Source organism: Apteryx mantelli, chromosome 2 (assembly GCF_036417845.1).
Source record: "Apteryx mantelli isolate bAptMan1 chromosome 2, bAptMan1.hap1, whole genome shotgun sequence".
Classification (NCBI taxonomy): Eukaryota; Metazoa; Chordata; class Aves; order Apterygiformes; family Apterygidae; genus Apteryx; species Apteryx mantelli.
In genome coordinates, this window is record NC_089979.1 from 129,785,037 (window position 1) to 129,809,917 (window position 24,881).

General features: G+C 39.4%; 1 protein-coding gene across 1 annotated transcript in view; it reads right to left on the reverse strand.

Annotated features, from left to right (window-relative positions):
* PLCL2 (phospholipase C like 2) overlaps positions 1-22,264 on the reverse strand; it is a 115,052-nt gene extending 92,788 nt beyond the window's left edge. Inside the window, exons 1-2 of the mRNA XM_067291523.1 lie at positions 22,210-22,264; positions 20,789-21,340 (exon numbers count right to left, since the gene is read on the reverse strand). Of these exons, the coding sequence (XP_067147624.1) occupies positions 20,789-21,118 (330 nt within the window). The 5' untranslated portion in view covers positions 21,119-21,340; positions 22,210-22,264. The remainder of the gene's footprint in view (positions 1-20,788; positions 21,341-22,209) is intronic.
* Between the last annotated feature and the right edge of the window lie 2,617 nt (positions 22,265-24,881).

Consider the following 24,881-nt stretch of genomic DNA (forward strand, 5'->3'; position numbering starts at 1 on the left):
AAATGTAAAATATTTTAATATTTCCAAGACTAAGAACACAGTACCAGATATAAGTACTATAATCTAGCAGAAATATAGCTCAAGTTATTCAAAGTATCTTTTTCCCTACCACCACCATTCCCCCAAGTTCTAGATGGATGCTAATTAAGAACAGGTATGTTCTTGCCGCATTCACTTTAACTTTGTCAAGTTTTATATGCTAAATTACAGCAATGAAGCAGTGCAAGACCACTAAGAAGAAAAACAGGTTAAATAAAACTTTATTTTTTTTAATAGTAAAAAATATTTGTTCCCACATGAACAATTCAACTGCTCTTCTCCACTCTAAATCTTAAAGCAAGAGAAGTTTGTCACTCCTGTTTGAAGACATGAGGACTAATATGCTTTCCCTAACTATACCTGAACAAACTATTTGGCAATTTAGTAAAAGTTGACCAAAACCTGTTTGATGGTGAATGTTTGCACAGCAATCCCTTCTCTTTAATTTCTATATGGTGTGAATGAAACAGTCTGCTGCTCCACAGTTTCATCTTCTACAGTACTGCAGTTAGGAAGAAAACAGGCTAGAGGATAGCACATAAATCCAACTCCAGCTTGGCACAGCCTCCTCCTATTTGCAGTATTAATATTGTGCTTCTTTTTCACCTTTTCTCTTTAAATGTGTTTCAGTAGACCATTCAAAGATATTTTTGGCCTTGGCAAACTCAGATGCCAAGCTCAGGAATGTATTTTTCCAAATGGTAAGGTCGGCTGCCTGTGGCTGCCCTCTCAGCTGTCTAGTTCTCAAGCCTTCCAACGAGCTGTTTGTTAGCCTGTTCAGCTAACTGCACGCAAGGTTTAATACCTGACACCATAAACCAGCATGCAAGTTCTTTTATAGCAAAAAGGCTTCCTTTCTTTCTTTCTGATTTCATATATTGAGCTCTGTAATCATATGGGAGTAAAATTAGCAATGACTTTTGTTTTGTAAAATATCTAAAGAAACATTAGTCAGAATGTAAATACAGGTTCACACACCAACCAAAGTGCACTTCAGCTGGCAACAATCTGATGACTCCAGAAAGTAGCAATAGATGTACGCCAGTTTAATTAATGCTAATTTAGCACTTGGTGTATCTTTCACTTAATTTAAAATCATTCATGTATAAAATTGCACCTATTTGTGCCAATGTAGTTAGCTACAGGAAAACTGGTTCAAGTCAGTCTCACATTTCCTGTGAGCATTTAATAGTTTAGATATTTAAAACCTTTGAATACATTGAACTACAACTATGAGAATCAAAAACCTTTTGTTTATACAAAGATAGCATATTTAAATTTTAACCTATAAATTGTATTAAGTCAACCATCTATAACAAAGATGTCCTTCAAAAAACACATTAAGATTTTAGCTCTCTGTCAGTGAAAGGAATGAAGTATCACCCTTTTCCAAATGACCACGGCCTGCCTTTTTTTCTTGGTAGTACTGAAAATATACAATAGCCTTAAGCTTTGACATTAGTACCTCTCACTATTCTCAACTGACAAAATGAAGAAAAGAAGCACATAAGATTGCAGAAGAGAGAGAAACTGGTATTAGTCGTAGCTCAGAAAATTTGAAGGAGGCAGATAAAGCACCTGCACTATAGATGGCCTACATGCTGTACCAGCTTTGCAATAATTCAATCCTTTTCAGTGATTGAGCCACAATTTTTAGTTAATATATGTAATATTTAACTTATAATGGACTGAAACACTTAGGATTAAGCACTATGTAGAACTATTAAGTAGCTAAAAACAGTCACTTTTCAAAAGCCGTATTAGCTGTATTTTGTAAGTTTTCTGATCCCAGATCTATCACACTTGCTACACTCATCATCATCAAACAAAAAGAAGTACTACCAGTCCATTTAAAAAACAACAGAAGAGCAGACCCAAACACAAACCAAAAAACAAACAAACCATGCATGCAAGGTAAGGCATGTATTCGTATAGGAAAAGTGTATTACTCTGATGATTCTACTTCAGGATATGGGAACACCATGGGTAACTTCAAGGTCCTTTCCATCCCTGTTTTCTGCAAAAGGGTTCTTCACTATCACCTTCTTGGGACCAATACCACTGTCCTTGTTGTATGTAAAGGACCAATCAAAAATACAGAGAAAGAATAGCCAAGAAAAAATGTTGCAGAACAAGCAATATAATGGATGTGACTAAGAAAATTTACCATTTGAGTTTCTTCTTGATATGTATTCTCATTACTTTCATACCAAACCTGTACACATTTCTGTAAAGTAGCAGAAATAATTTGAGATTCTTAAATTAGAGAGAATCTTTTCACCATGTTGTTCAACAGATGTGTTGCCAAAGAGTTTCCAAACTTCTTCCCAGTACTCCAGAAACTGTCATTTCTTTAGTCTAACCAGTTACAGTCCAGATTGTTTTTTCTAGACTCTGCTTCCAAATTATCTGTGGCTTCTAGTGCTCTAGCCAGAATGTGTATCCACCAGTCTTCCAAGGAACTAACCATTCCCCATATTTTCCTTAGGAGAAAAGTACATTATTTGTCCTGATAAAAACCAGGGTCCAAAGCCTCCAACTATTATCAAAAGTAACATATGAATTCTCACTTGAAAAAAAAATTACAGTTCCTGTGAACCCTCCGGGCAGAGTCTCCCCCATTCTAAGCAAACAGATTTAGAAGGTCACCTAACTTAAATTTTCTTTATCTCATTTTCTTTCCACAAGGAATAAAACCATGGCAGCAGTAGAGCTGGAATCTAATCAGAAATTGAGGAAGAAATCCTCTACTGTGACCTCAGCTTTTAGGGATGAAGATATCATTTTGACTTAAGCAGAATATTCTCTACTTCCAAATGATTCAGAATGACCTGATGAGGGCCTTCCAGTTCAATAGGATTTTATCAGTTCTCATCCTTGCATTATAAACACTATGGACAATCACTGAACAGTTTTTCATTCAGTTTTCACCTCTCACACACACCCCACATTCCCCACCCCGCTGAGCATAAAGGAGTAATTCTAGTATCCACCATGAGACAGCCACAGGTATCCAAGTTCAATGCAAGAATTTTGTTGATGGATTCAGTCAGCAAGCAATTTCTAGTAATAAGAAACCACCTTGAACTCCTTGAAAAGAGAAAAAGGTAGCAAGAATGAGGAAAACAATCTTCCTTTCTCCCACATACAGAGGCCATCAAATCATCCAATCATTTGAAGAACTGAGAAGGGTTTTCTTTTTTTATAGGGCTAATAGATGGATAAATAAAAGAATATAAAGCTTGTATCTCCCTAGAGAGGCTAATTCTGGGAAGAAGAATTCCAAGAGGATTTGCCAAAACTAGAAGCGGAGCAAGCTTGTACTGGAAGAAGGCTTTATCTAAACCAAAAAGGAACTACACTGTCGCCAATTTAATTCAAAACTTTTTTACGACTTTTCATTTTAATAGCTAAAAAAAGCCATTAAGTATTGAACAGCACACAGTTTAAGATGATGCATCCTCTGTGGGAGAAACCATAGGAACACTGTATACTCAAATAAGAGAGAGGGTTACCTTAGGTCACCTTAGGCTGATCTAGCTGTGAAGCACACGGGTTGCTGGAGGGGCTCTAAAGTGGTACTTAGGTACCTCGTCCTTCCCTGTGCTAGAATCCAGCCAGTTCTTGTGGATCAGGGACAGGGTCAGCACTGAGCTGTCTTTTTCAGTTAGTAAGAGTTCGGTCCCTGCCAAGGCATGGCATTTAGCTTCCTCTACTTTTCCGAGAGCAAGATGGTCCCATCTAGTGCCTATTCAGCCATCAGTTGCTTGCACCCATCAGTTTATTTCATCCTGTTGCCCACACTGCCTGGAAGGCCTTCAACTTTGCTTTGCATGTTTGTCAGAGCCTGCACTCAAGCGCTCTTCTGCATGCCCACTCTCACTGGAGATAGGATAACTGACCAGATGCAGGAGGGCCATTCTTAAGCTCTTAACAGAAGACTTCAAAGAACAGCTTAAGAAAGAAATGTGTTTTCTGAGAACAAATGGCTTTAATCTGTGTTCCAGTTTTTAAGCCTCTGAGTCAGCTATCATGGTAGAAATCTTTGCACTACCATGCTTGCTCTAAATCACACCACTGGAACAGAGCAGCAGCTGCTAGCCACCGGTTGAACAGTTTCCAAAAAACTCCACCTTCTGTTTTCCAGCATGAACACTGGCTAGATGGAAGTGAGTACTATTGGGGAATTTACACACAGAGCCTTTGCAGCCACTTGTAAGCCTACTTTCAGTCATGACAAGAATCCTACTACCACACCTCTGGCTGGCCCCAAGAGAAGAGGAATATAAAAGGCAGCTTTGAGCCACTTTTCATTTCCTTCCCCTAGTTGTATCAAAGGAAAATCAGATGCAAAGAGACCAGAGCACCAGAAACGTGCCACTCCAATACTTTGTCCCTTTCTCTTTCCCTTTTCCTTTCTACACACATGTTCCCCTAATGTCATGACCAACCTTTTTCTTTCTTCTTCTCTTTAATATAAACTTATTGGGATAGCAGAATGGTCTCACTATGCACCAGAAGTCAGTTGGCCCATTTGAGACACTGCTATAATATGTTTCATGTCTGTGTAGTTAATTCTCTCTAAGCTACAAAAAAATTTGAGAGGTAAGTAATATTTTTAGTCTCGAATATTTTAAATATGTCCACTTTTAAGTCTATTTTAAATGCAACTAGAATTCTGTTTGGTTTGGTTTGTATCTTTGTTACACCAGATACACATCCAGCTCTGTCAAAGCTATGAATCAAGAGCAAGTATTATGAAAACTACAACTTTGACTCAACAATACTCATATTAAATGGGATACTTTGTCTTCCTGGTAAATGAGTCTTCTGATTAAAATATACATTCACTGAAATAAAAGTAGTACATTCAATTAATCCTGCCTGCACTAAGGGGAAAGTATATGCTTACAAGTTTGGCACAAGAAAATGGCAATAGCTTTATGTTATTACATTTCAACGAAAAGGTTCCAAAAACAGAATTATTAAAAGATATACAATCAACATGAACACTAGGAAAAGAAGAAACACAAATACAGTAAAAGAAAGGGAGTTATGCATGTAACGGAAGAAAATAAAATAATACTATTCTTTTTATTGCTCTTAGCCACCAAAACAGATCAACTACTAGAATTCGACAAGCTAGAGAAAAAAAAGATTCCCTATAGTGTACAAAAAGCAAAACAAAAAGGTAAAATGTGTATGCAGCTCATAATGAAGTTGAACGATGCTACCTTAAAGATAGTTTTTCAAACAGGAGGGAATAAGCACCTGATGCAAAAGCTATCAGATTTCTTACTGAAGAACATTAGGAAGTACAAACAAGTTTCTCAGCCATGATAAGCTTTGCCACAACTGAACAAAAATCTATTAATGTAAAAACATGTCTTAAGTGAGGTATCTCAAAATAACTTGGTCAAGGAAAAATTGGAGAAAAGATACCAATGAACTGCTAAAGTTTTCTGATATTTATGCATAAAGTTACAGCTTAAAAACAGACATATGTTTTTTTTTCAAAATTATTACATGTAAATAAAGCACGGTTATAAAATCCTAGTACATATCACCTTTTCCCAAAAAGTTACTGTGAACATTGAATGAAAATGTTTAATGTGGAATGAGATAACTACATCTCCAAAAACAGTTTTGACTCAAAGTCTCCAACAGTTTTAGTACATTTCTTATCATGTTATACAGTGATAAATTATGTTAAAACAAAGATTTCCTGGAGGCAAGAAAGAACGTTTCTTTTTGTTGCTTTAAAACAAAACCCAAGTTTGGCAAGCTACACAACCAATGAAATTAAATTTCAAGCAGCATAATTTTGCCTCACAGAACTGCATGTAGTTTAACATACAAAACAACCACAGACATAGCGAACAGAACTGTATAAGCCACATGAATGTAACTGGATGAGAACTTATTCCTGAGCAGGAGTGCAATTTAAGATTATGAATCTGAGCATGTTTTGTTTTCTCTGTTGTTGTGTTGCCTCTCTCCCTTTCCTCAATGCAGCAGGTGCAGGAACATGAGTCCCTTTCGTTTTCCCACTGCAACACTGGTGAGGAAATGAGGTGCTCTCTCTCTGGCATGACTGTCTTTGGCAATTATTACTTTCATTAAGAGCAGGGTAGAGACAAAAAAAGATTAGAAATAAAATTTTATTCTGACCACATTAAAAAAGAAGTCTTATAAACTAAGAACTATCATAAAAACAACTGTATTTCCAGGAGGAGAGGTAGGAAATTAATTATTTTCATACACTGTAATGTTGAGAGAAGATGATTTGACAAGTTACAGAAGAATTCTTTTGCTGCTTAGCAATTGCCTCTCCCAATAGGATGTCACAAGAGAATTTCCAGTGAGAAATTAACTGGCTTCTCAAAAAATAATATATAATAATAATAATGTGTCGCTTTCCACAATGTTGTACCATACTGAAAACAATGCTGTACCATGCTGAAATCATTTATAAGCTGCCAAAATCATAGGTAAAGGACTTTCTTAAGAATATTTTCCTCATTCAGCAACATTTTTCTAGGCATAAAGAGGAGAAAAAACCTTCCTCAACTGCCACCAAGAATCCATTAGTCTTTTTCACAGTTTCTCAGAAATGGCCCAACTACTTAGCAACAAGGAATATATGCAACACAAACACTTAAAACACCTCTTTTGTTTGTTGTTGTATATAATTCTGTATTTTTCAAGTAAGTCCTTTAAATACCATGGCTCTGATTTAGACCCCCACCTCCACCTGTGAAATCAGCCCATTTCCCCTTCATTACCAGCACTGAGATCTGCAAACATTCTCAAGACTCTGATTTTAGAAACCTTGGACTCAGATTTAAATTCCTGCCAAGTAGTTGCGCTGTATAATACAGAACTATTTTTTCCTTTCTAGTACAACCAATTAGGAGCTTTGAACTGAGGCCTCATTTTTTTCTCAAGTTTTTGCCTGTCAGGAACAGCATTTTAAGAATTTTTAATTATCAGGGTTTTTTTTAATTGGTGTACTTTAAGTCTTCACAGTCCTGTAATCAGTTACAAGTCTTCATAAGTTTGTAGAACTGTTTATCCTAATTTCTCTTCCTCCAGAAACATTTTTGTAAGTAGTCAGCTAAACGGAAGTTAGTGAACATCTGACTCCTGCTATCGCTACGGTATGTGGACAAAGCCTGCAGGGTCTCTATTCTAACACAGTTCAGAACTATATGGTAATTGCTCTTAAACTGCTGAAACAAATAGATTAATAAAATATATAGAGCAATCGATTTAAGGAACAGTTAACATTCTTCCTAAGAATAATTAAACACTAGATAAGTAATTACAGGACTCATTAAATCTTTGCTAAGAGGTGAAGTTGAAACTACTTAAAATATACACTAGCACTTTCTAATCTTATAAAATAAAAATGACACAAAGAAACAAAATAATAAGACCAAGGATGTAGACTGATAAAATCCAAAATGGTTTACTAATTTTATATTCTGTTATCTAATGTTATCTGCCCAGCATAATAGCTATCGGTATAATAATCATGCAGTCTTCCAAATGTTATTGCAAATCTCATGATACTTGGTCTTTTCTTAAAGCTTTTCTGGATTCTGAGAATTCCTGCATTAACTTAAATTTTATGTGTTTTTATGCATTCCTGTTCCAAGAATTGGAAATAATGGTGCACATGCAAAGTGGTTCAAATAAAAGGACCACTGAAGTAAACCGATGTATTAATTTTCATGTCTTACAATTTTTAGAAAATTTCACAGTTTTGAAGCCTTGACTCATGGTTTTTTGAATGTTCAATGTTAGACAGTATTACATAAACATAACACATGTATTTCGTACACTTTATATCACAGGGTTTCATTACAGTTAACCCAAAGAAAAGGACAGAGGAAGTGAGCAAAAAAACATGCACTCTCCAAAGCAAATGGAGGAATCAACAAAGCAAGAAAATTCAGCTTAGAAGTCCCAGAAAGTTCAAGGTTAATACTAAAGAAGTTACTAACATCTTTAGGAAACTTTATTGGCAGGAAGACTCAATCATATTAGGTTTGTTCTGAATATACAATCAGAGTTCAAGGATAGGGAAGATTACGAAGTGCTTAAAACTATGTAATTAGCTGATCAGTGCAAGACCAAAATTGTTTACATAGTCTGAGAGTATAAACCCGCAAGGACCTCTGCAACTTTGTTAGAGACATCTGCTAGACAGATAAAGAGAGGACGGTCCATACAGTTGTGTTGTTAACAATTACATTAAAGATTTTGAAATCAACAGACCTAGAATTCATTCTTTATTATGTTTTTGGAAAATTCCTGGAATAAAGAAGTAAACAAACAAAAGATCCACCTTGGTTATGATCAGACCAGGAAGTATAATTTTGTAGAAGCAGCACATGACTTCTCACTGATCATTATAAGTGGTGCAGATTAGCCACTGAAAATAAGGAATGGTTATGAGATGTGCATTTCTTAGGATAAAGGACTGTGTTATTAAATATTTTGAGTAATATGCATATAGGAAAGAATGCAATTAAACACTTTTTGTAATGGCAAGGAAAGTTTTAGTTTGTTGTACAGGAATATTAAATTGATTTTGAATACCCTCAGCAGAACATTATATATATAATAAAATTAAACACAATCACATCCATTAAGTAGCTATAAAATTTTATAAAATATTGTGCATGGAACTAAGAAATGCATACAGTTTACTTTGAGGCTACTCACTGTAACCATCTTAAGTCAAAGATGCAAGCTGTATTCCCAAATTACTCATTCAACTTAAAAAAAAAAAAAAAAAAAGTAAGCAGCATCTTCATTATGACTAATTTTGACCAATGCAAAACTTAGTGACATGGTGAGAAAGGGATAAGGTTCTGAGTCAAACAGAGAAAACATACCGCAGCTCTGCATTTCTGCTTTAAATACTAAATAGCTTTACTTGGTTTTGTTTTATACAAAAACTTCTTAAAGATGTAACAGCTATGCTTTATTTTAACACAATGCATCAGAAAATTCATATCTCTGCATCATTCCAGCCACAAGTACTACTTAGTACTCGAAGCATCTTCTGAAATAATATACAAGACCTATTTCACGGTGGACAATTAGGTAAAATAGTTTCTATTTCTGTGTTGTATCACAAGCCGATGTGTTTTCTCTGCAAAAGACATATTTAGTTGATGGCATTCCATAATATAATCTCTATTAATTTTTTTGATATCCATTTTGCTAAATTCACCAGAAAGTCAGAAAGACTTAAAATAAATTCAGTAATTATTCACTTCAGAATATCTCCAGTACATGTATGGATTGTTTGTAGATTATACTATAAATCTAAATATTAGAATCTAATTTTAAATAAAAATAACACTAATCAAAGATTCTTAGATCTGTGACAATGGATTAATCTTGCAAATCAATTTTTAGATGGCAGGGCTTTAATCAGAAGGCTCTTTTTTATCCCCTTGCCCCCCAAAGAGATTACAATAACATTTATATATCCCTGAACACTGATTTAGTGATTTTGGGATTAGATGTGGAGGAAAAAGAACATATTTTTTGCAGTTGACAACACTGAAAGTATACATTAGAGCCATTAATGATTGTTGATTAACGTTGATTAAAAACTCATCAGCGATCACCAGGACAAAAAAACATAAATTTTATTCAGGCAAGACAGGGAGCCCTATTTTGGGAGCCTAAATTAAATCTTTATACACAGAAAGATTATCTTCTACACATAAACTTAATGCAAACCCATGTCATGTTCTAGTCTTGTTACAACTGAGTGTAAATCAAAATCACCTTCAAACAGAGTAAAAATTAACATGTTGTTACATAACTACATAAGGAAATAGTATCTTTCTTTCCTTAGAGCAGCTAATGATAATAAGCAGCCCCGCCCAAAAAAAGGCTCCTAGCAAAGACTCAGGACAGCATACTAACAGACATCTCATACCATTTCTATCCTCAAAAGCTCAGGTGAGAGAGCATTGGGATTTCCCTCCAAGATAAGGCTGTTGTACCAATCTTGTGGGACCCAAAATACTTCGTTACTTTTATTTTTTATTGCTATACTAATCATTTCATACATCCTTGAATCCTTGGCTGAATTCTTCTCTGAGGTGAAACATAAGATGCTCTTCCATTTTCAGGAAGCTATTTATGTCATTGTTACCCCTTGTATGAGTTTCCTAAAGACCAGAAATCCTTTCTTAGCTCTTCTGGACTCTGACACAGGCATCTTGGAAGAGCCTCACACATTATAAAAACAAACGGAATAAAACATTGGCTAAAATAATGCTTTATAATGAGTGCTGGGGGAGAACCTTAAAATCCATAAATCTATGACATCCAAAATACTACCAGGATACATTAATAAAAACAAGGTACTTTGCTTTCTCTTATATTTAACAGCTTATTATAAAATAAAGGCGCTTTTATTAATACTGTATTTTGCAGCACTATGCAATGTCCCTGCTCTTTTATTCTGTTAATATGCAAACAAATGTACTCAACCATAGCTAGAAGCTAGATGTACTAATCAGCACCGTTTTGTGTCACCGGCACTATAAAAAGACTTTATAGCACATTAAAAGATTTCTAACAGATCTTCAGCCTCCTGCAAAGATGTTAATGCCAGCCACTTCCAACACAAGCATCATCACCAGCACACACACCCTTACACATTTCTTCAAAGAGAAGGTTTTAAATATTTAGTAAAAGGTTTTAACAGCACTCTCCATTGCCAATTAGTGACAGTGATACCATTTAAATCTTTTATGATGACAACACTAAAAATGAATAAATAAATTACAGGACAACCTGGTATCACAATACTTTTAAGCCTTTATTATACCATAGTGGATTTATACATTTGTCTGGTACACATTCTGAGTACTCTCTTAGTTCTGCATTGCAAAAAATAAAATAATTTAAAAAAAAAACTTAAAAGGGCACAGATGAACAAAGCACAGAATAGCTTCAACAGAAGCAACAACTAAATACAGTAAGATTCTTTAGCCTGGAAGAAAAAGATGACATAATGTAAATAAGATGAACACCTTTCAAGTCATGATTGGAATAGAAAAACTGAATGCAGAACAAGTGCTTATCTATTCTAATGAGCCAGGGCATACGAAGTAAACAAGCAAGTAGTTACCAGGTAAAAAAAAAAACAAACAAACAGAAGAGGAACTTCTTCACACAACACAGTTAATCTAAGAAACTTTGCCATAGGATGTTACCGTGGTGAAAAGCTTACAAAGTTAAACTGTTCTTTGACAATTAATAGGAAGAAAAGACAACCGTAAGGATTATTAAACCCAAAGATGTCTTCAGCTGCAAATTACTAGAAGGCTGGGAGCAGATGTCAGGGAAGCGTGCTTTTTCTTATCTCTGTAACAGCCACTGCTGGAGGCAAGCTAAGAACTAAATGGACTTATGCTCTGACCCAGGACAGGCATTCTGAAATTTGTTTGGGCTGGCAGCTCGCGAGGAGCATTTCTGAAGGCTGCGGAGGAGAACAGATGCAGCTACCCTAAGCTGTGCAATCAGCCTTAATCGTAGGTTCAGGCCTCAAGCCTCTGGGACTTCAACCTGTTGTGATGGCTGACAGCCCGGCACTGGAACCTCTTCTCCTTTTTCTCTTCTTGGGATTCAAACAGACACCAACTATTGCACACTCTGCAGCTCTGCTCTGTTCTAGCACTTGGCTGGGAATAAAAGATCTCCACTAGCTGCTAAAGTACAAAAGCACAGTATGGCCAGCATGCTGTCTCCCCGCTGCTGAAGCAGAAAGGCGAAGCTGTCTGGGGGTTGAGGAGTGACCAAACAAGGGGAGGGATGAACAGAGTGGCACAAAAGGACAAGGTGACACAAACTGGAACCAAGCCAAGCAGGAGAGTAAAATATCGGTGTTATGAATTCTTCCACTGTCAATTTCTAAATCTAAATCTACAAAATACCAAATGACAAAACTCACAGCTAAAAGAATTCAGTGCCTTCGTATTACACCATGACTCTCAGGCTAGAGCCTATCTAAATCAGACTGGCCATTCCCTGAGGAAGGAGCAAACACGAGGTACACGGAAGGTGTTATTTGAGAAGTGAAACAAATAAAGCTGAAAATTGCCTACCTCAAACAATAGTTGTGAGATGCATTACTGCATCCATTACAATTGAGAAGAATGGAGAGAAGACAAAGGAGACAGTTGGAGCTTAACAGATAAAATATATACAATAAGCTATATAATGCTGTGGGGGTTCTTTAAAAGAAAGAAATACAAAACATTATTCGAACTCAAACTACTGAGGTCTACTTTAGCTTTCTCCACTATGTGGTAGTAACGTGACATGACTAAATACATTCCCTCATTCCTTGTATTTCACATAAATACTAATCCTTAACTCTTCAGTTCTCACTGGAAATGTCTTTGGAAGCAATCACTGTCAGCATAGTTAAAAAAAATGATTTAGAGACCATTTGCTGTGAATGGCAAAGTTAAGTTTCAGTTGATTGAAGCTATTTCCTGAAGCAACTTATGTCCAACTATTACTTAGTTTTTCCCACCTTTTGCAGTAAAAATGCATTTATTTGTAAACTTCAAACACATAAATATTGCAACCAGTATTTTTTCATCAACTCAGAAACTACATAGCATACATGAAGGATAATATTAATTCTGCTCCTGATCTACTAAAGGAACAAGCATGGCACAGTGTAAGACCATCATAAAAATGAAAGTTGATGTCTTGCTTTTTTTAAACTTATAATTGTTTCTTTACCATTTACAGAACTTACCTAAAATTCAGTGAAGAGTTGCCTACACTAAAAACACTAGCAATAAGTTGTAGGAAGAAAATAGTCTAAACAAAAGCTTTGGCAGTCAGCTGAATTCCTGTCCTTTTATTCCAACTTTAATAAAACAAAACAAAAAAGAAGAATTAAACTATGATTTTTTTTTTTACTTAAATAAGCAGATATTTATATTTTATTTTAAGGATTTTGGTTAAAGTACATTGTTGACTGAAAATGTCAAACACTTATTAAAACAAATATTTTTATGAACAATCTGGAAATCAGTCTTAATATCTTGTTATTTTATATTTTTGATTTTATAAAACTCAACTGCTGTTATGAAAAGTATTTTTTTATTAAAGGCCATTTCCTGTCTGCCTGTGCTTATGAACTATGTACAACAATTTCCAAAACATGAATGTTTGTTATCTGAAAAGATCCTTGAACATAGTATATAATTGTAAGTACTCAGGAATATTTTATTACTTGTTCCAAAGGGTCAAAAGACATTAAAAGAAACCCCAAGAGGTCCAGGAGAGTCAGATATGAATCACATCTATTTAACTTTCCCAAGACTGCATCAGTTAAACACTGGGATCCTCAGTACTACTGATTCTCAGTCACATGCTGTATTGTGCTTTTCGCTGTCTTCAACATAGATGTTCTGCGAGGTGAAGATCTAGGAAGGAAGAGGCAGCTGAGCTCAGACACGTTCCTCTTCAGAAGCAAGGAACAACCAGGCCAACACTGACAGTTCTTGAAAAGTAACTAATTAAGTAGAAATGAGGGATTTAAGGCAATTAGGAGGATGGGTAATATACCCTTCCAAAGGATTGCTCCAAATATATCGTCCCAAGACAAGGAGAAACAAGTACAGTGATGGCACTATCCCCCTATATAAAAATCAACTGTAAAGCAGTACTGATATTCTTAACCCCAGCTGAGAAAAATGGAAAGATGATGCTTGCTACTGACTCTCTGTAAAGACAAACAACCCCAGCCCCTTCCAAAGAAGCCATTTTTATCCCAAACCCATAATCTAGTAAGCAGATTCATAAATTTGTACTTACTGTTAATTATTAATATACTTATAGTAAAGTCATTTTCTCATAAATTATATTTCTGAACTGGATTCTGCAACAGCATATTGCCTAGTTTACAGGCAATAAAGAGTAAAATTAACTGGCTTTAGTGTAGTTATAGAGTATCTAGTGTTTGAATGATACAATTTAAAATCTATAAACTCCTATCATTTAAAGAAAAAAAAAATCAAATCAAGTATCATTGTATGATGGAAAAGAAAGTATACTTAAATCTGCTGTTGACAGGAAGATGGAAGATCTGCATGCATGTTGAAAGATAAGTTTAAAATTAGAAAGAGCCTGACAAATTGAAGATACAATCTGAAATAATTAGAATGAAGTCACTAACGACAAGTGCAGGCTTTTAAGCTCTGTGTAGATGATTGCTCTTGCCCATATACAAAGAGGAATAATCAGCTAGCATTTCTGCCCAGAAGGATCACATACTACAGGTGATTGAAACACAAAAGCATCATACTGGAAGATATAAAAAGTTGATCCTGCCACAGAGCAGTGGAGCAGAGTAGACTGACCTCTTGAGGTCTCTTCCAACCTTATTTTTAATCATTCGTTAATGCACCCATGGTACTGCTTAATCACATTTTCCTCTTCTCCACATTCAGTATAAATTATTACATACCATTCTTCCCCTGAAGTCTACCTGCTAGTCTACTTATACTGAGATTTCTGAATTTTGAACATAATCCCAAATTTGTGGGAAAAGTTAAATATTTTAGAATCAATATACTACTATTATAATAGAAGTTCTAAATCAATTAGTCTCTTAAAGTTTATGCAATTGACACGTATTATTTCAAAGAATTTTGTCATTTAGAAAATATAAAAACCTATGTTCATATCACCCTGGGCCAGCAAAGACTGGGAAATTATACGATTAACATCTTCCCTTCCTGTCAGCCTCAGCTTTCATTTTTTAATCTTCCATAATTGCAAGCAACATCAAACTTTAGTGAGCAATGCTTATCTGTGAACCATGGGTAGGAGACCACTGCTATAATTCCTAACCCCCCCCAAAAAAGGCACCTAAACAATTAGTCATATCTCTGATCAATCTTGATAATAGGCATAAGAAACACTCATCAGGTGTTCATAATAATTTGTTAAATTCAACTAATTGATTTTTCATTATTGAACACACTGAACATAATATTTTGTGGATATTGTAAGGATTGAGGTGTGGTGCTGGCGAAGGAGTTGCTATTACTCACACCAGCTGACCTCTTTACACAGTCACTGGAAATAGATAAGCTCTTCCAGAGAGGAAGTCAGAGAATCTAAATTTCTCCAAATTAAACTCCTGCTCCAAGTCATATTTTGGAAAAAAAAAAAAAAAAAAACTTTTTCTTCACTGGCTATAGTAGACAAGCTAGATAAATTACACGCTGAACTTGAGTAAAGTGAATACCCCTGTGTATCAGTTTCTATAAACATCTGTTGCTTTTTTTAAATAGAATTACTTGTATCAAAACAACATTTTTATTACTGCAATCTGGAAAAAGTACTAATGTAAATAAAAATCATATAACAAATGCAATGCACATCATATCTGCTCAGTGGCTGTGACATAACACACATCCTGGTCCAATGTCACTGTTAGCAAGTAGTAAATTGCCTAATATATACATACATACATATATATATGTGCGTGTGTATAACATATATATATAGTGTGTGTATATGTGTATATATACACGCATATATAGAAAAAATACTACATGCAAATATCTAAGATTTTGTATGACAGAAAATATGATGCAAGGAGAGCTACAGTATGGCATTAAGTAATGTTTTAAAATAAATATTATATTTAAAAAATTTAGGTATCCATTACAGAATGAGTAGTAGAGGATGAAGGAGGAGGAACACTAATAATGACAAGTACATGTAACCTTCTATAGTTTAGGTGAGAGTGCGACAAATCAAAGAGTAAGTATCCCATACAGGAAAGCTTGAGGATTTATGAAGCTGCAGTTAGCTTTTCAGATCTCTCTCATTATATGACAAACAAAAGAGATGAGATGCTATATCTACAACAAATCAGCCAGAAGAAACTAAGAAACAAACAAAAAATCCAGGAACAGCTCCTTTAGAAAATTCTACACTTCAGTTGTCTAGCTGAAAGCCTGCCCAGAGTAAGAAGACGTAGGGGTAGTTGAACTATCAAAGTCCTGTTTCCTATGGATATGCTTTCTTTGTGGCGGGATATTTTGGTGTCAATTAACATGCATACTCTGAGCAAAATATCCTCCACTGTTGGGACACTCAATGTCTTTCTTCCATATGGATCTTCTCAAACTTGGAAGAACTAAGCTCACACTGTAGCTTTTTGTTTCCAAGGGGAAAAGGGTGTGGAGCAAGAAAACATGCTAATTTTCTCACGCTTTCCTCTATGGGGCTATTTTCTTTGAATTTAGGAGCCTTAGCACCTTTGAGCCTGTTATCACTCAATCAAGTTTACTTGAAAATGTCAGGTACATCACAAAGTCCCTGGGGGACAAGTGTGCATTTTTTATATAATGTATATATGTGTGTGTGTGTGCGTGCACGCATGCATGTATATATATACACGTACACACACATATTTTATATATATATATCTTATGTATTTTTATTTATATTTATATTTGTGTATATATACACACACACCCCAACAGTGTGACTATACAACTTTCCTTCTCATTATAAAAGTTGGCTGAAAATCAGGTCATTTCATATATGTTAAACTGATTCCAGCAACCTAACTCTCTTATATCCTTACAGATGGAAACTGAATGTGTATGATCTATTCCTGGATCTCCACTAAGCCTTACTAACATGTCATTTTGGCTAAGGTAATTTAGGGCTGCAGAGGACCTAGATCCACTGAAAATATTGCTTTAAAGTTTTCCATGAAAGCAAGGAAAAGGATTTATTACAGACTTTAAAACAATCATAGTGGTAGAACACTGTGTAACATTCTCTACAGTTCATATTTTGTACACCTGATACAGAGAGGTATACAATATGAACTAGACATCACAGAAGCCATACAAAATAATGACATATTCTGTCATTTTATTATGAAAAAAGAAGAACCTGATGCATATGCTGTAGGACTTCCCAGCTGTAGAAAGACACAAATATAAGAATGTTCAATTTCAAAAGCAAAAGCTCTGTTGAAAATTATCCCCTAGAATATCTACCTGATAAATTTGGTTCCTCTCTTCTCACAGACTTTGGAACTTAAGAACTGCAATGATCAGCAAGTGCTTGACTTTAGAATGAAAGCATAAGTTTACACACAGAAACAAATTTGAATCTCCCTGTTTTATTAAGTTATCAGCCAAGAAACAGTGTTTTATTGACACCAAGATCTGCAAAAAAACCCTGAACTTTGCTTGCAGACATATGTTGATAAGAACATTGCACTCATAGAATGCCAAGCCACCTTTCTTCATTCACTTTTCATTGTTGTCTTCTCAAATAACTACAGCCTCTCCTATGTATGTCTCTTCTTGTTTTATTACTATGACACCTCTCCTAATAAAGAAAGATGTTTACACAGTTGTATCTCTTTTGGCCTAGGTCTGCAGTACTGACAACTGTGAGGTTCCACAAACGTATATTGTTCCTGGAGATCCCTGGAAGCAAGCAGCTCTGAGGAAACCTAGACACTGTCAGTTATATGCCTTGCAAATATTCTCAGAGACTTACCATTTCAAATTCTCTTTTAGATGGAGGGGAACCCCCACATATAGATGAAGAAAGCCCACTGCTGACTGTTAGAGCAACTAAGAGAAAAACTTCACAGAAAGCTCAAATCCACTTTGAGCTGCAAGATGGACCCACTGTAAATTCATTTTATAGAAAATTATAGGAATCGTTATAGAAAAGTATATTATAGGAAACCATAGCTGGTAACGCCAGGAGAAGTATTATGGAAAAGCAAAATACTGACAAAAAATCTGTTTTATAAAAACAAGTGGTACATAAATTAGTTCACAAATTAGCTATCTGAATAGCCTTAAAGACCATAGATGCATGATGTGTCATAACTATTTTCTCTGAAAAAAATCAGAATTTCATAAATATTGAGGGTAAGAAACAAAAACAAACGCATATACATTCCCTAGCCCTCAGATTTGTTTCAACAAAGATAAACGGTACAGTAGCAATTTTTATAGAATAGCCTAGAAGTGAAGGGTACAATCTTTAATACTTTCAGCCTGAGCACAGCTTATATATCAGGGTCTGAAAGCCGAAATAAACAAGCATGACATGAAGGTCATATTAATATTTCCAGTAACAGTAGCTTTACCACCTTGAGAATATCATTCTCTTAGATGACACTCTAATCTCAAAGAGTATGTAGTCTTGTCCTGAACAAGAAAGAAAAAACAGAATGTTGCAGGTGCACAAAAATAAAACAGCAAAAAAGAGAAAAGAGCAGAGACTGCAAATAAGAAAGAGAAGGAAAAAAAAGAAACTACTCTGAGAAGGAAAGAGAAGACTCCTGAAAATGGACAATCAATAGAAGCACCGACTAAAAACAAAAGAAAACACAAAATATTTCAATTTTTCTCCACAAACATGCACTTCCAAAGAATTTAGCCTCAATTGAAACAATTTGTCATTCAAATGTCAATTTTCTGTTTGTGACTCAGAAGCCTACACAGTATTCATTAGGCAAAGTCTTTAAAACATTAGATATTCCACAAACTTGCATCTCACAGATCCACTAACATAATTGTGTATTTTAAATGAAATATAAAAGACAAGAAATCTGTATTTGCATGGCATAGACAGGTTTTCTGAGTTTATTCCATATATTCTGTAAGAGCGGTTATACATCATTCATATAAGTTACTAAAACTCCAGGAATATTTCCAAAAAATAGATTACATAGTACTTTTTCCACTCTGCTTCACAGACTTCTGCTCTGCAAGAGCAGACAATAACAAACACGTTAAGCTTTACTATTCGTGCCAAGTTTTCCAAAAGGTTTCATATCAAAAACTATGTTGTTACACAATCTGACTCAAACTACCTGTGAACACTGCTGAAGCAAGCAGGCAGAAGAGTGAGTATTCAGCATATTTGAAAACAAGTACTTTTTCCCAAAAGTATTAAAACACTCATATTTAAAATAGATATGGACTACATAACTTTAAAAGCACTGCTGTCAACTCATGTCATAATTATTCAAACTACAACACAAAGTAAAACATTAGTCAGTTCTTGACAGCTAAACAGTTTACTGTTCAAATTTGTCAGTAACAATACCAGAAAGTTGAATAACTTTATATTCTGCAGTGCTGCCACTTTCATATGAACTAAGAAGCTTCATTTAGATATTCACAAAATGTAATCCAAAACATATTTCCTTTTCTTGTGCTCCTTGATTTTAACAGATCACACTGCATACTGCATATACTATAATATACTGCACTATACTGTATCCCTGTTTGGTCCCCAGAGAGGCAGAAGGTTCCTGTATAATCAAATGGTACGATACAAAATAGTAATATGATAGCACCTTACACATTGCAAGCAACATAGTATCTTTCTTGAACTACCACAGAAGGAACAAAACAGTGTTAGGAAATAACAGATTTGTGTAAAAACACTGGCAAATCCAGTAAATACTAAATTATTCCAACACCATGCTCAGTTGCCTCTTTTCTATTGTTATAATTTCTTTAACTCACACACACAAACGCACACACCTAGCATCGCTGCTCTAACAGGAAGGGTGGGTGCATGCTGTCAAGTGCGTTGCACTGCTGACTGCCCTTGCACTCACTCCCCTTGGTTCTTTAACCAAGGTCTGGGAGGCTGTAATACAACTTGAGATACACGACTGGCCTTCAATTTCCACGTGTGTTTTGCTACTATGCAGCTAATAGAACTTCATACTCCAATTTTAGAGGCATATAAATATTTAAGACGACAACAAATCTAGCTATTCTTCTTGATTAAACTCAGTTCTGAAGTACTTTGATAAGTTGTTCTTTATTTAAGGTTAATACAGTCACTATACAAATGGAGTCATTTTTCTAGGTTCTCTAACCTTTTCACTGGAGTTGGGAAAGATTAAAAAAAAAACAAGACAAAGTGTCACTTCTCAGGAAGCAAGGACTTAAGAAAAGGGAACAACTGTATTTGTGTAAATAATTGTACTAAAAAAACCCTCCCATCCCTTTTTCCACTGATCTACATTTTACCATTTTTCTGCCCCAACTTTCCATGTAGAAACATTAGCACTCAGAATACAGAGGTAAGTATAAACAAAGATCGTTTCTACAGGTAAAGTACAACACAGTCTCCTGTTAAACACGCTGTCACTTTCAACAAGAAAAAACCTTCCTCTTCCATCTTCGCCCACCCCCAGTCCAATGAGAACCTGAACCTCCCATCACCTGCTGTGTGTCTGTCACACACACAAGCCAATGGAGCAACAAAATTGCTCTGCACAGGTGCATCCCAAATAACAAGGATATTGTGTAAGCCATGTCTTTCAGTGCCAGGCTGATGCCCATGTTGTCTTTTAACAAGCCATTTAGGTTCTCTCACCTTCTCCAGCGCTCCAAGAACGTTAGAGCAATCTATTAAAATGTCCCTCAAAACACAACATCCACCCCCACATGCAGATGTGCATATAGCCATCTTTTCACTGTTGTTCACCTTTGACAAAGGAAAGGTCAAGTCCCCTCACCACAAAAGAAAAAAAAGACAACAAAAACCAGCATATCCCTTCATCTTGAGACAAGGTCCTGTGAGCCAAACCTCTCTCACGCGTCTCTGCCTGTGTCACAGAGAAACAGCCAAGACCCCGATGGGGAGGAGCAAATGCTCTTACCTTAATTATGCTGCTCCTCCGGGGGATGCCGGGTTTGCCATCTCGCTGCTGAGTGGTGGAAAAGCCTTTCTCTTTACTGCTGCTCTCCGGACTTCCAGGAAGAGCTGATCCCGACTCCTCGCCAGCTCCCACCAGGGCACAGTCCCCGTTAGAGACCCGGCTGCCTGCACTGTCAAAGCGGGATCGGCCGCCGCCGCCACCTCCGCCGCCTCCTCCTCCCCCTCCGCCTTCCCCATCTCCTGCCTTGAAGGCCACCTTGCCTTGGACTGGACCCGGGGAGGAAGGCAGCCCCCCGCCGCCGGTGCCGCCACTGCTGCCAAACTCCGCCATCAGCCTCCCTGACTAGAGCAGAAACAATATTGCTATCCCCCTCCCCTCCTCCTGCAGCTGCCTGGTGCTGGCTCTTCTTCCGCTTTCTGTGTATTTACGATCGGGGGATTTTGAGCAAAAGTCTCTCTCCCTCCGCAGATCTGACAGCTGAAATCGCGTGGCTCCAGGAGGGGGGGGTGAAACGTCTCAGTTTTGTTTCTGTCAGCACCAGTCCTCCAGCACCTGGGAATGGAAAAGAAATGAAACGTGACAGCTCGCTCTCACACGAGGCAGCGGCGGGCGGGGGAGCGTTACACCACGGCGCTCACACACGCTCACACACACACACGGACCCGCCGCTCTGCTGAAGGACGCCGCCGCTCGCGCACCTCGGCCGCGGCAGCGGCGCGGGGACCAGGCGCGGGCGCAGCGCAGCGCCGCGGCGGGGGGCGGCAGGTCTGCGCCGGCCGCTGCCCGCCGCCCCGCGGGCGGCCGCGAGGGGGACATGGGGGGTCCGGGGGGGGGGCCGATACAGGGCACGTGGGGGAACCGCGCTGCTTAGACTGCTCAACCAGGAAAGCAGGAGGGATGCTAATGGCGGTGTTTCCACTCTTAGAGTAAACCCTCAATCCCGAAGCAGAGAAAAGAAGCGGGAACGGGGGGGGGGGGAGGGGGGCGGGGAAACAAAAACCAAAAAAACTTAAACACACCGAAGACCCTCCGGCCCACGGGGCTCGGGGGGAGCCCGTCCCGCGCGGAGCCGGGACGCCCCGCGGCAGCGAGGCCACAGCGGCCGCCGAGGCCAGCAGCCCGGCGAGGGGCAGCTGCCCCGCGGCGACACCGTCACCCCACGCGGCCCCCGCGCCGCGGGCAGGCCACGGACCGCCCTCCGGGGCGCCATCGGCAACTTTCCTCCCCTACGCGCCCACACCCAGCCGCCCCACAGCGCCTTCCCCCGCGCCGGCGACAACCAGGGCCCGGGCGGCGGCAGCCCCGGCTCTCCCGCCCTGCAGAGCCGCTACCCGCGGTGCCTCCACCCCCCTCCCGGCCGCCTCAGCCCCCCGAGCCGCGGCTCCCTCCCGCCGCCCGCACGTCGCGGCCCCGCTACCCACCTCCGCGGCAGGGTGACAAGCGGGGGCCCCCCGCCGCCGCCGCCGCTTTCTCCCCCGCTCCCCTCCTCCCCGCTATGGTCGCCGCCTCTGCCCGGAGCCGGATACAGAGAGAAACTGATTCATGTGGCTGCTTCCCTCGCTCGCTCTCCGCGCCGCCGCCGCCACCTCCCCCCGGGTGAGCGCTCAGCAACAGCCCCCAGCGGGGGAAACGCCGGCAGCGCCGCGGGGAGAGGCAGCCCCGGCCGCCCCCGCGAGGAAACTCTCCGGCGGAGGCAGCGCCAGCGAGCCGGGCTCGCCGCCCCCCGCCCCGCGCTGCCAATCACCGCGGCCGGCCCCGCGCCGATGGGCGGCCCCGCCACCGGCACCCCCGCCCGCGGCGGCGGCGGCTCGCGGCGCTCCGCGGGGGCAGCGTCGCCTCCGCGGGGTGCCCTCCTTCTGCCCGCCGTTATCAGTGAATTCCGCCACTCGCGTGGCTGAAACAAACAAACAAAAAACTGTTCTCGCTTCCAAAGTCCTGCGCCTGGCCCCACACCCCCCCCCTTTGTGGGTTTTTTTGGGTCCCCCCCGCCCCGTTGAGAGCTGCGTTACTGCTTGCTGAACGCACACGGCTCAGGGCGGCTCGCGTTAGCCCTGCCCGCCCCTTCCCTCGGGGCTCAGCTCCCCGACGGCGGCCGGGGCAGCAACAGAGGGCGCGCGCGTGGGCGGGGCCCAACGGCCGTTCCCGCGCGCCGCGGCAGGGGGGAGGGGCGGGGCCCGCGCCTCGCGCCTCGGCCCCCCCCCGGCGGCGGTGCGGGCGGTTGGGTCCGTTAGCTAATGGAGGAAGCAGAAGCCGACGAAGTGCTGCACTAGTAAAGGCTTCACGAACACAGTAACCGGCCGGTCGTCAGATGTCGATGTCCAACCTGCCGAGTCAGGTGGCAGGGCTCTACGTTCAGGGCATGGGCGAAACGAGGAATCAGAGAAACAGGAGTCGGAAGAGCCGTACGGAGCAAGGGGACATCTAAGACAGCACATCATCTGACCTTAGGCATTCGGCTGAAGTGCTTAATGTAGTCAAATGGGAGCACTACGCTTTTTATTTAGGTTCTCCAAATTGCCCTCTGGAGATCGCTGACACTATCAGGGATAAGACACCCATCTTAGATGCTTAAAATAAGATGGTATAAATACCCACCTTTGATGATGCATAGAGTCACGCAGTGGAAACACTGCGGAGAAGAGTACCCTTTAAATCCTGTTCCCCGGCTCCAGGGCCTTTCCGAGCACGGCGGAGGAGGAGTGCTTCGGCACGCGGCCCACGGCTGTGAAGGAAGGCGCTTCCACCTCCTCCAGCCCACCGCCGTGAAGGAAGGCACTTCCACCTCCTCCTCCAGGGCGCCGAGGTGCCGCTCACTCTGCTGGTCTGACGCACCAGGAGCCGTAACTGCAATGCCTCCTTCTGCAGCTCTTCAGTGATGGGACCACTTGGGTGTGAGAGCCCTCATTCCCATCTCCTTTTTTTACTGAAGGGACTCAAATCTGTGTCCCTGCTGCCAATAGACAGCCACCAACTCGCAGAGTATTTTTGGTGAGAGCATTTTCCCACAGAAGCTGTGCCACGCACACTGTAAAAGGGAATTCAGGAGGCACTGGGCCAGAAAGAAGTGGGAATGTGACTGCAGTTGAGTGGCAATCTGTTTGTGAGTGTTATTAAATAATGGTCTTGGCCGCAAGGAAGGGACCAAACACCCCTGAGGTGAGAGGGCTAACTATTAGGATAGAGACCCACTTTCCTTTTCTTGAGCTGTTTTTTGTATCATGAGAGTGTCTCCCCATTCCCAAAGAACAAATCTGCTTAAGGTGCTTAATAATTACACATTATAAATCATTAATCTCCTGTCCATGACTTGAAGGCAATATATTGCCTGCAAGTCCTGGCAATGTTATTTGTCACCATAGAAAAAGGCACCATGAAGTACGATCCAGCTTGGAGGAACATATGATCCTATTTTTAGGATATTACTTACTCAGTATCATTTATCAGGGTCAATCAGGGTCAAGGAAGTTCAGAACCTGGCATGGCCACATCATGCATGCATATGGTGCCTAATTGTAATCAAATTATTAACATTGCTAAAGTGAATGAAAACCTAAACATTTGCAGGATCTGGACTATAAACTATGAAGGACAGTAATATTAAATGTAAGATCTGAAATAGCCAAAGTATATGTTTGTGATAAGCTGGAGATACAGTCATTTTACCATTTGTCTTCATCTGAATATCTGCTTTTGCCTGACCATTTAAGTAGGAAAAGGCAGTCTTCACTGTTAAATTAACTTTTGGTATTGTATTTGCAGATGTACACATCACAAACCATCCCTGCTGGAGATCTTTTGTCATTAGCATCGTCACCATTTCTTCTGGAGGATAAGATTTACAAGCAACAGGTAAAAAATGTTATTCGAATCATTTGTCACAGAGCATTGCAAGGAAGAAGATACACGTTTTCTGCCATTTAGCTACTTAAGATGCACATTACTAAACCACCAGTTTTCAGGCCCTTAGCAAGATTTGAACAATCCTTCCTCAAGGAAAAAAATAAAGCTTCTCTTTCCCACTCTACTTATCTGTCCAACCTGTGTAGAAACAGGATAACTCCACTGAACAAAAGAAGTCAGTTAACTTTAGCCT